The sequence below is a fragment of the Papio anubis genome, chromosome 10 (genome assembly GCF_008728515.1).
Source record: "Papio anubis isolate 15944 chromosome 10, Panubis1.0, whole genome shotgun sequence".
Taxonomy (NCBI): Eukaryota; Metazoa; Chordata; class Mammalia; order Primates; family Cercopithecidae; genus Papio; species Papio anubis.
The window spans coordinates 41,510,657-41,523,017 of record NC_044985.1 but is presented as its reverse complement, the minus strand read 5'-3'; the positions used below and the strand labels follow the sequence as shown (position 1 = coordinate 41,523,017).

General features: G+C 38.9%; 1 protein-coding gene across 8 annotated transcripts in view; it reads left to right on the top strand.

Moving 5' to 3' along the window:
- Positions 1 to 12,361, top strand: part of ACVR1 (activin A receptor type 1) — a 141,009-nt gene that overhangs the window by 64,059 nt on the left and 64,589 nt on the right. For 6 of the 8 annotated variants that reach the window (XM_009182268.3, XM_009182269.3, XM_009182270.4 and 3 more), the window contains exon 3: positions 11,473 to 11,546. In XM_009182268.3, coding sequence (XP_009180532.1) covers positions 11,480 to 11,546 — 67 coding nt within the window. In that variant the 5' untranslated portion in view covers positions 11,473 to 11,479. Of the gene's footprint in view, positions 1 to 9,861; positions 10,032 to 11,472; positions 11,547 to 12,361 lie in introns of all 8 variants that reach the window. The other 2 variants (XM_021923637.2, XM_021923636.2) reach the window with 1 other exon arrangement.

The window sequence follows — 12,361 nt, the reverse complement described above, 5'->3', positions numbered from 1 at the left end:
TGAGGCTTGGGAATCCATATTTTGAGCAAGCTCCTTTGTGAACCTGAAGGATAAGGTAAGACTAAAACGAGGTAGAACCTTAGCAAGGGGTATTTCAGTGGATTGACTAGGACAGAACACTGTGGACCGAAGACTGGATGGGCGACGTGGAGGAAGCCTGTGTAGTTGCTGTTCCAGAAATTGTTCGGTGAAAGGATGAAGAGGGTGGATACTGGGGACCTTGGGGCTAAGGAGGTGGTGGTAGTTGAAATTGTTGCTATGATGATGTAAGAGAGATGGCCTATAAATGGGAAGGGTGTGGATGGTTTTCAGTGCAGGATAACTGAGCAGTTTGGCTACACATGTACTTAGGCCCTCCACTGCCAGAGAGATTATTTTTTGGAAAGAGAGATTTTTGATGGTTCAGGGAAAGCTTGGAAATGTTTATCATGGATTAGATGTTTCTTTCACTTGTTAGCATTTTGAATTACATATTAAGGGAGGAGACGCCTCAAGAGCTTCTCAGTGCATTTGCTTCTCAAGTTCTTATTGGGCCTTTCTGGCCTATCCTTGAGAAAGAAAGAAGGAATGGGGCCTGGCACACTGGATGCAGGGAACCCTCCCTGCCACCTGTCCCCCATCATGTTCTTACAGTTTGCTCTTTCTCCATTTCCTTGCCTCATGTTAAATGGCAGTCTTGCATATGTAGAACCTCCTTAGGGATTGCCTGGTACAGAGTGGTGTTTTTCAGTCATTATACTTTTGGACTATTGGAAGCATACCCATGTTTCCACAGTGATTTCCTAATCAGAGTGTTTGAAGGTTGTGGACAAGGACTGAGGTGAGAATACTGTTCTCCCATTTTCCACTGCCTTGGGGTCTTTGTTTTGTTTTTAGTTTTAATTTTACATATTTTTTAGAGATAGGGTCTCACTCTGTCGCCTAGTCTGGAGTACAGTGGCATGATCATAGCTCACTGTAACTTTGAACTCCTGGGCTCAAGTGATCCTGTTGTCCCGGCCTCCAGAGCAGCTGGGACTACAGGCCTCCCACCACCACTCCTGGCCAATTTTCTTTTTTCGTTTTATAGAGATGGGATCTCACTATGTTGCCCATGCTGGTCTTGAGCTCCTGGGCTCAAGCAATCCTCCTGCCTCAGCCTCCCAAACTGCTGGGATTACAAGCGTGAACCACTGTGCCTGACTGCATTTCATTTTTAATAACAGATCAAATTCACCATTTTCTACTCTATCGACTTTCTACCTTTGTGTTCTTGGGTGCCTCACCTATTTTTAAGATTTCATTCTTTCTCCCTACTTCATAGAGTGCATTTATTTTTACTTTTAACATTGTTTTCTTATTTAGTTCAGTGAGTGTTTCTGGTTGGGTGGGTGGTTTTTTGGTTACATCCGTTCTCCAGTCTCTCTCCACCCGGTTTCCATCCAGAACCTCTCCCTGCCTCCTCTCCCCGTCTCCTTCTTGTTTTCTGTTGTGGTTACTTGGATGCTAACCCATTCAACTTGTGCACTGACCCTGGTACATGGCTCGTTTTCTTTCTCATGATCATATTTATACTTTTGATGGATATATTTAAATGAACAGCTGTGTGTTTGTTGAGTCATACCACAATTATCTGATTCTGCTTTAGCTGCTTGACTGGCAAAAGCATATTTCAAGCTAAATTGTGAGAGAATTCCATTAATCACATTCTATTTGGGGGAGGGGAGAGGAGAAAGACCACTAAGAGAATTCTTTTCCAAGATGAGTGTTAATTAGTGATTCCATTATTTAGAGTAGGTTGATCTGGTTGCTATTTAATGTGTCACTTGGAGAAACTTTACAAAGTTTAAATAACTGTAAAAATAACTATAAAAGGTTTAATGATAACAGCCGTGTAGGCAAAATTCCTTGGAATAATTGATGTGCAGATAAAGTTAGTTGCTGCTGCTGGTCTATTTAAATAGATACGGGGTCTTTCAAGAGTTCCTTTTTGTAAAGACCAGGGTTCTTGCCTCACATTGCTGTAATTCATTGGCTAAGTATTTTGTTTTAAGCTTCCTGAAAAGATAACATCTAATTCAGAAAGGTTACAACTTTCCTTTTTTTTTTTTTTTTTAAATGTATTACTGACTGTAACCTCTGGTCAAGTCTTTGGCTTTCATCGGCTGGATCTATTTTTCTCCTGACACTTCCTTGGGGTTCTTTCTGAAGGTTATTAATAGGCATGGAAGCATGGCTTTCCAAATAGCGTCAATAAATGTTAGAAGCCTTCAGGGGAGATAATATGTCAATTTCTGACTTGTAGGAGATGTATTTTCAAGAGACAGACGCTGTCTCAGAGGTCACTAGGGATGGCTCTGGGCCTATCAGCTGGTGTCTGCAACTAGAGATCCAAGCAATCCCTTCCAACTGGGATATTGTCCACCAGGGAGTTGTCTGGTACACCCGAGGTCTGCCAGCCGTCTTTTTGTTTGGCTCCCTCTCTTGGATGACACCCTTGAAAACTGGAATCCAAGTTACAAATGATATCTTTTAATTTATCTCAAATATCTGCTTGCTACTCTATTAAATTGGGGACATACAAACCCACCCCTGCCCCCCATTTCCTTGCTAGGATATATAAAACTTAAACTTCACCTTCCTCTCTCCACATCAAAGTGTAGCCAAGGCTAAAATGTTAAAATGAGTATGTTTTAATTTTTACTGTGCGCCTGGTAGGTGCCAAGCATGAGCATGTATCCATGATCCAGGCAGAGTTCTTACTCTCATTTGCTTACTTTTTGGTGTGTGGAAGAGGGAGAAACACAATAAAAAATAAATAAACTAGTAAGTAAGTGGCAAATTTCACCCAGTTGTTAAGTGCTATGAAGAAGATATGGTGGGGGAATATAGTTCATGGGGGCGGGTGAGAAGGTCTGAGACAGGAATGGGCTTGGAGTATGGGAGTGAGACAGAAGGCTTTGGTTAGGCCAGTGTATAAAGTGAGGTGTTTCTCACTACAACAGAAAAGTGCTCCAGTGTCTCTCAGTAAAGACAGACAGAGAGAGAGAGAGAGAGAGAGAAAGAGAGAGAAATGTACTTCTCTGGCCTTGACATTCCTTTCATCTTATACCCACCACCCAAAAATTATTATAGATTAATCACATTAGCCTGAGAATGGGGACAGCTGTGTCAGATGGGCAGTGCTTCTAACACCACTTGTAAGTCATGGGAGGGATAGAAAGGTCTACACTGTTAGGTTAGAGGGGAAGCTTCAGGTCAGGCACAGCTAGAAATGAGACAGAGCACTGAGACGGTGTCTACCTGAGGACTTTGGGAAGAAGTGGGATTTGAAATGAACTTCAGAGTTACATGTCTAGATGAGCTTTATGGGAAGGAATAATGGGGCTTTTCCTACTAATAGGTTAAAAACAAAAAAAAGGTTCTAGTCACAGTTTGCAAACAAGGGACAGGGAGTGGGCTGTGAGCTGCATTGGAGAATGTAACAAAATAGCAGGGAGATGATGGAGTCCTATCAGTTGAAACAAAGCAGGTGGACCATGGCTATTTGAAACAAAGGAATGAAGTGGAAAATGAAGGACAGTCTCCATACAGTCAAGCCTGGGGAAATAAAACCTAGTTTTGAGGTACGAGTAAGGCATGCAGCAAGTGATCAAAACCCTGGACTCTTAGAAGTTTAACGTAGGTATTCTGTGTATATCTGGAAAGGATGTAGCAAAGTCTGTTTCATTCTGTGTACAGTTAAAATAAATTTACTGGGGAGCCTTTGATTCTTACATAGCAGCCTAAGCTAAACCTTTCACTTTCTTTCACATTAAGCCTTATCTTTTTTTCATCTTTTTTCATTTTACAGATCATATTGTTTGCTTCCCTTCCTTCCCAAACCATATCTAGGGTCCATCTGTTACAGCTGGAATGTTTATAGTGTAACTCAGTCAAAACCCATTCTTTCCTGAAATAATCCATAATTATTTCCTCTAACTACAGGATAAACCGATCCAGGGCCTGGTTTTCAGTTCTATAGGACTTGTCCAAGAAGCTATTTGTATTCATCTATCATGAAAGATCAAATTACATGCTAATATTCTGAAAGTAACACCCCGCCAGAAACCCTCCAGCAGCAGTGAAGTCTATATAAAACCTAGCCTTGGCAATTTGCACATTGCCAGTTCAGACAGAGTGTGGTGTTAAAAATATTTAACAGGTCATTTTGAACCGTAGAAAAGACCCTGACTTAACTTATATGGTATGATAACTTCGGTTTAACCTTTCTTTGCAGCTATTACTGACAGCCCATGTCTCATTTCACTCCTCCCAAAGGCCCAGGTAGTTTGGCACAAGCTGCCTTTGGGTTAGCTCATTGCCTTTTGAGCATAGAAGAGATGTGACTGTTCTTGTATTATCTAATCAGTTGCAGTGGCTGATTTTGGCCCTGCTTGGTGGCGGCTGATGTAAGTCTATTTTCCTTCAAAGTTTCATGTCTAGAATTTGCCTTGCTGGGCCTAACTTTGCCCCCAAATGTGTCTTACTAATTTCCATTTATTTTGAAGGGTGAATTTACAAGAGAACTGAAGAGTAGGGATGGAAGATGGGAGCTAGAATCTACTGATGCACTATCGAAGAGACTTGTTTTTTTCTATGATGTCAACATCTTTTCTGGGGGCAGAGGGAGGGAGGAGATAATTGGAGATCACAGAGTAACATGAAATTGTTTAAGGTTAGAGAAATGGAAAGAAGTCATGATTGAATGGTGTATTAAATAACCATGAGTAAAGATGTTCTTTAAGAGGAAAATCAAGATTTTCAGTTGAAGTTCAGAAGAATTGAGGCTTGAATAAAATGTTAAGGATGGTAGAGCTTGGTGGCTCCCACCTGTAATCCCAGAGCTTTGGGAGGCCGAGGCAGGGGGATTGATTAAGCCCAGGAGTTCGAGACCAGACTGAGAAACATGGTGGAACCCCACCTCTACCAAAAAATACAAAAAGAACTAGTCAGACATGGTGGCATGTGCCTGTAGTCCCCATTACTTGAGGGGCTGAGGCAGCAGGATCATTTGAGCTGAGGAGGTTGAGGCTGCAGTAAGCTGAGGCTGCACCACGCACTCCAGCCTGGGCCATGGAGCAAGACCCTGCCTCAAAAAAACAAAAACAAAAACAAAACCCAAAAAACAAACAAACAAAAAACTGTTAAAGATGACAGAACAAGTTTGCTAAACTGTGGCTGGCTAGTTAAGTGAAAGTTGTGTAGAGTGGTGGTTGGTTAAGACCTGAATGCTCTGATCTGGGGGTTTGCGGTTTGACCTGTGTCCTTAGGCAAGTTTCTTCTACCTTCCTAGATGACTAAGAAAAAGCAGGTTTCCACAAATTATTTTTCCGCATTGCCTCTGCCTTTTATATTAAAGAGAATTATTATATTTTCCTTATGGAAGGCATAGTACAGAATGCCTAAAGATACATAAAGAAAAAAACTGTCATAGGATCGTAGTGAGAGCCCTTACCAATGGTGAGCAAGCATAGGTTAGAAAGTGTCTACACGTAGACAATGTAAAAGTCATTCAAAATAGGGATGGGTGATTGTATGACCTGTCTTCCAAGATTCTTTCTAATTCACAGATTGTTAGAAATTGAATTGAGAAGAGTATCAAGAATGTCCTTATTGAATGAAGGTAGTCACTAAAGTATGTATTGAAGAATGAGTTTAGACTGTCAGACAAGATAAATGAACATTTTGTCAAATTTTCCAATGGGAAAGAATTTTAGGGTTCATCTTATAACTTTTCTCTCATCCTCAATATTATAGTTAACAAAGTGTATGCTACTCGTAAGTCTAGTTTTCAGAAACATCCTTTATAGCTGTATTACAGATTAGCACTTAGATTGCCTAATATGGATTCTGAAAGTTGTGTATAGAAGTGTATTATATTCTCAGTTATTCTGTGACCAATATCACAGTAATTTTTTGGGTAGTACATTGTGGGGTATCTGTGGCTTTACCTAGCTGTAAAATTGTGATGAGCAAAAAAAGTGCCAAACTTGGTTTCAAGCCCACATATATTAGAAATTGAGCTAAATGCTAGCTCCTTAACTATGTACAATCTGATCTTCAAGTGGAATTTGAAAAGTACCGTGGGATTTGGAAAGTCATTTTGTACTGACCTGGTGATGTGTCTGTTTTTAGTAGAATATCATGGGAATGTTCTGTCTTCTAAGAAGGTAGGCCTGAGACATTGTAAGAAACAGTATCGATTTAAAGAGGGTACCTTAGTTAAGTCAGGAGGTCTCTAACCATTTTCTGAATAGCGATTTTTCTTGTGTCTGAAATATGAAAACCAGTTACTGGGGTAGAGGGTCTTATCCAAGAACAGAAGAGAGATGTGTATACATGAGAGGCATGGATTCATACTCTGAACACTTCAGATAATATTTTGCAGTCCTCAGTAGCCTGTGATTTTTCGGTTAGAGATTTTGGCATTACAGCCTTGCACAAGGATTTAGTTGAACCCAAGCAAGATAAGCAGCTGTGAGTACCTTCATACAAGTTTATATCCCATTTCAAAAGTATTTAGCTGTATACATAAAATATTATTCCAACATTAAAAAAAAGTTAATGCTTTCTTCCTTGACTGTTGGACTCGTTGATGTCTGTGATGTTAGAGAGGTTAATGAAATTTCTAAAACTGTAGAACAGTGTCATTTTTGTCAGGTATCTGGTAAGTGCTCAGTCTAAAATATCTGGTACCATCTGGTCATCTGATAGAGTACAAAGACTGAGGGTTTAAGGACTAAGTCAGTTATTCAAAGTGTTGTCCAAGAACTCCAAAGGCGCCTGAGACTTTCTCAGGGGTTTCACAAGGTCCTCCTTCTTCCAATGATATGGGTGATACTGGATTTTGTATATTTACTGCAGCCAGTACATGATGTAACACAATGAATGTAGATCATATATGAGAATCCAGCTGTCTTTTATTAAATCAGAGATTTTCAAAAAAGCAGGAAAACAGTGCCACTTTTCTCACAACATGTTTTTTAAAAAATACATCATAGCTCTTTTAAAATAAAAAAAAGGTAGTATGTTATTGTTATTTTATTATGAATAGAATATTTTTAAGATTCTGTTTAAATTTTTAACACTGTAAATATCAAGAGATGTAGCCTACATACACACGCTTCTCAGTAATTTTCAAGAGTTTAAAGAGATTCTGAGACCAAAAAAGTTTTAAAAATACTGGAGTAAGGCAATCCTAGAACTATTGAGTTATTGCCACTCCCATTTTCCACTATTAGTCTCTCTTTCTTGCCAACTTACATATGAAAACTCCTTAGCCAAAAATATTTGAGAGCAGGAGAGTCGAAATTTTACTTTTAAAAATGATATTTTCTTTTTGGTATATTTTTAAATTAAAAATAGATCCTTGGGACTTCAGGTTGAGATTTTAGCATATTGATGTTTCTTATAATTGAAATATAGTCAGGAAATACCAGAACATTCCCCTTTCTACATTCTTTTTTTCTTTCCTTTTGGGGGTGCTGTTTTTAATAGCTGAGTTTACTGGTCAGGAGAAGCACTGCAGACCCTGAACAAAATGGCAACCAGTAAGTTGACTTTTTTCCCAAAGATTTTTGGCAGATTTTGAGCTGTCTTTAAACACTGGAGACGGAATTAGTCCCTACTGTTTGAAGGTCTGAATTTATAATTCTTTTTCTGTCTTCTATTTATGAGCCTAAATTATTGTTTTAATTTTGTTCGCACAATGATAATCTGTTAATAGGTATTTGGGACGTGGGCTTTTGCTGGCTTTGTGACGTGGAAAATATGCCAGTGGTGATTGTTTCTTAGTTTTTTTTTTTTTTAAATAGTAAAAGGAGTATTGATTTTGAAGCTTGTTAACTGTTGACTTTTACTATTACTTTAGCTAAATTCTACAGATTAAAGTTATAGAGATGATAAATCTCTTAATCTTGCCATTCCTTTGCAGGTCTCTGTATGTGTGTGTCTGTGTGCATGGCAGGCAGGGGCTGCTGTTAATAATTCTTTAGAATTTAAACTTAAATTGAGCCGATTAATTCAGGAAAAATTCTAATTAAACTGTTATTAAATGTGCACCTACTTGGCTCTGGCAGTGATGAACAAGATAGACTATAGATTTTGCTCCCATGGAGTTTACAGTCTAGTGACAGAGACAGATGTTCAAAAGCACACACAGGTATGAATACATAATTATTAATTAGGATGATTTGTATGAGTGAAACTTAAAGTGGTCTATAAGAATGAGCAGAGAGTATTTAAGGATTTAGACAGGCTTATAGAAAGTGGTAGCCTTTAGAGAAGCCATTGAGACTTACCAGATGAGTAGGAATTCAGTAGGTTGGGCCCTGAAAGAAGGGCCCAATCATAGGGAGCATCACATAGAAATGTCCAGAGATAGGCAGAAAGTGGCCTGGTGGGGGTGATAATAATGGATAGTGGGGACTGAGGAACTGCAGAATGATGGTGAGAGCGAAGGGGGCAATGAAGTTAGGTAAGTAGAGGGCCTAGAGTGCCTTACCTCTTTTCTGACCCTTGCCTTCCTCTCTAGCCTTCTTGGGTGTTCTCCGACTTTTTGTAACTCTTCCAGACCCTTTGTGTCCTGGCCATTCTTGCGTTTTTTTGGTCCTGAGGTTTGCCTTAAGTCCTCAGGACACACCATGCTTGCTCTGGCCACAGGCACCTCAATAGAAGTGCCTTTTCCCTTAAGTATTACCCTATCTGTGTCCTTTGTTTACCCTCTCCCACCACATTCCCAAAACATTTACCCTTTTCCTAGGACCTGTACTCATCCTTCTGATTCCTGATTCCTTTTCAGATGTTACCTCCCCAGGGAACCTCTGCACCCTCCAGAAAGTCTCAAGTTGTTTTGTTTTATTAACACGGTTATTTTAACTATGTTTCTTCCCAACTCTTAATTCAGTTTTTAATTATGCAATCTTTTGATGATTATTTGATTACCACCATAGACATATCTTGTAAGTGCCACGATAGCAAGGACCCTGTTTGTATTTGCCATTTTAGGCTTCTAATATGTAGCACATAGTAGGTTTTGAGTAGTTTTTGAATGCATTAATGCGTTAATGAAGGACTGGGAATTCAGATAAGACTGAGATAAGAAATAGTTTAGTTCAGCAATTTTCAATGGTTTGTGATAACATATCCCATAGAAAGTTTTTTGATGCACCCACAATATGTAAATTGGCTATACATTTTACATAAAATAAATAAGTACATATTATAAAACATTCATAAAATAGCAATTAAATAAGCATAAAATATTTAAGGTGTTGCCAATGGCAGTGGAATAATGTTATCATCAATGAAAGTCTCAAGCCACTCAGGATAATGTTTACTATCTATGACAGTAGTGGCAAATCCATTTTTCAAATGTTTTCAAATTTTGAATTTGGGGGGACTGTTTCTTGTCAGATTGAACTGAATATTACTACTTTTCTCTAGTAAAGTGGTTAAGGAAGAACCAGTAGAAATAAGTGATGTTAAGTTTACCGTTTTCTTACTCTTCTCTGGTGCTTGCATTAATAATATGTGCAATCTCTAGTTTCTTTAATGGTTTTAGAACACTTGCCATTTGGGAAGGCTCATTTCACTGTAAGTAGCCAATGTAACCTGTAATTCCACTTGAACGGACCTTCAAAACTACAAGTACGTGGTTGTACTCTATAAGCAAATCATGTCCACTCTAACGTTATGTAACTCGTCTTTCTGTAAGATACCTCCTGTACTAGACTGTCATAGACAACTGAGATAGAGACCAGATTAAGTCTCAAGTTATTTTCTACTTTATTAGATTAAAACATTCTTATGAAAAAGCAGTTTAATAATTTCATTCCATAGCTCAATGAATGACCCTTGCTTGCTCCTTGGATGTGCGTACCTGTTTTGGAGATGAGTGGACCAGTGCTGAAGACTGCCCTAGACAGATGATTATGAGTCCATGCCGGGGGCTGAAACCACTGCTGAGGGAGAGGTTTTTCACCAAGGACTTACCTTTGAGCTGGAATCATGTATGACAGGAGGAGGCAATGGGGTTGGAGAGGGATGGAGGAGGGGGCTCAGGGCAGTTCAAGCAGAGGGGAACAAAAAGCATATTCATGTCCAAAGGTACAGAGATGTGTTGGAGGAGTCACATTCTGGTTGTGAGGGGCCAAGATGAAGGATTTGTACGTCCCCAAAAGGACTCACTTATAGGAAAGATCTGTGTGAACATGGAAATAACAAAAACAACAACAGTAGTAGGATCTTGTTCAAGTTTCATATGCTTTTAAAAATAGAAAAGAAAGGTACATAAAAATCCCCTTACTTCCTCCCTTACCTTGCTTTTAGGAAAGGGATTGACTGAAATATAATTATGGAACCAAAGATAAATAAATTTAAGTGAAGGGTGGTAAGATATGATGGAGGTATGGATGGTAAGCAGACTGCCAGCCCAAAAAATTGATTTTTTAAAAAAATTTTAAAAATAATTAAAAACAAATAGAGATGGGGTCTCACCGTGTTGCCCAGGCTGGTCTCAAACTCCTGGGCTCAAGTGATCATCCCACCTCGGCCTCCGAAAGTGCTGGGATTACAACTGTGAGCCACCACACCCAGCCTAAATAATTTGATTTTAAAGGTCAACACTCCAGACATGCTAGATAGCAATGGGCTTTCACTCTGGTTTAAAGCTGAAAGAGTACAAGCACACTAACCTATCATTAAAGAACTTTACCAGCTTTTTCTTTATTTTACCATCCAGAAAATTGCAGCTAACCAAACTCCCATCACATTCCTGATATTTCACATTATTCAAATGAAAAAGTTTTAAAAAAAATGTTTACATGATTTTAGTTGTTGTCTATCCTTGTTAAATTTGTTTAATGGAGAAATGCATTGCTTTGCCTTAGATGGGGTAAAAGTTTGTATTTTTTTGTTCTTTGTTTTTGCTTTAGGTCTGTATGTTGATGTAGGTTGCTCTACCTCCAGTCCTTTTAAAGGAGAAATGAGACTCTAGCATAGTAATTTGGCTTGAATTATTCAGTCGCTTAATCTTTAACATCGTGTTAAAATAGTCTATTCATGCTTCTCAGGGTTTTTAATTTAGTGCCAATTTTGCATTCAAATGGGGTAAGATAAAATTCAAACCTAAAATCTTTTGGAACGTGCCTCACTTTATAGCTGAAAATTTTTCGTTTCCTGATTGATTTCTTTGTAAGAGAGTAGACTCTGAGAAAGTACCCTTGAGTGACTGCCAGTTGGAAGTGAATATGACTAACTCTTTAAGGTGATATGTTTAGGTCCACATAAAAGGTGTATGTTTAAATGTAGTAATACATAAGGCAATATATCTGAGGATGATTACTAAGAAGGGCCTTGAGTAGCAGTTTGAAGGTGGTATGCTTAATTTAATTTGTCTTCCTGCAGTTGGATGTTTATGCTTTACTTACATCTCTTCTTTTCCCTTTACAGTTGGACAATGGTAGATGGAGTGATGATTCTTCCTGTGCTTATCATAATTGCTCTCCCCTCCCCTAGTATGGAAGGTAAGTGACTCACATCTTTTTGGGTTAAGATAAGTATACTGTGATTTTTTTTTTTTTTTTGGCTTACTATAAACGACTTCTTAAGCCTATCAAAGTTAACACACTCTTTTTATAATAAATATTTGGTGATTATTGACTATTTTGAAGTGAAATTCTTATATACATTATATCTGAATATTTACATACACCTATTTTTAAAAAAATTCAACCTAATTTTCTACTTAAAATAAATATAGGACCAAGCATGGTGGCTCACGCCTATAATCCCAGCACTTTGGGAGGTTGAGGCAGGTGGATCACCTGAGGTCAGGAGTTCGAGATCAGCCTGGGCAACATGGTGAAACCCTGTCTCTACTAAAAATGCAAAAATTGCTGGGCGCGGTGGCGGACACCTGTAATCCCAGCTACTTGGGAGGCTGAGGCAGGAGAATTGCTTGAATCTGGGAGGTGGAAGTTGCAGTGAGCCAAGATCGTGCCATTGAACTCCAGCCTGGGCAACAGAGTGAGACTCTGTCTCAAAATAAATAAATAAATAATAAAGGAGAAATAAGAGAAAACTCTGTAATTAACAATAAAACATATATTTAAACAAATGCGAGGCTGGGTGCAGTGGCTCATGCCTGTAATCCCAGCACTTTGGGAGGCCAATGCGGGTGGATCACTTGAGGTCAAGAGTTCGAGACCAACCTGGCCAACATGGTGAAACCCCATCTTTACTAAAGGTACAAAACTTAACTGAGTGTGGTGGTGTATACCTGTAATCCCAGATACTTGGGAGGCTGAGGTGGGAGGATTGCTTGAACCCAGGAGGCAGA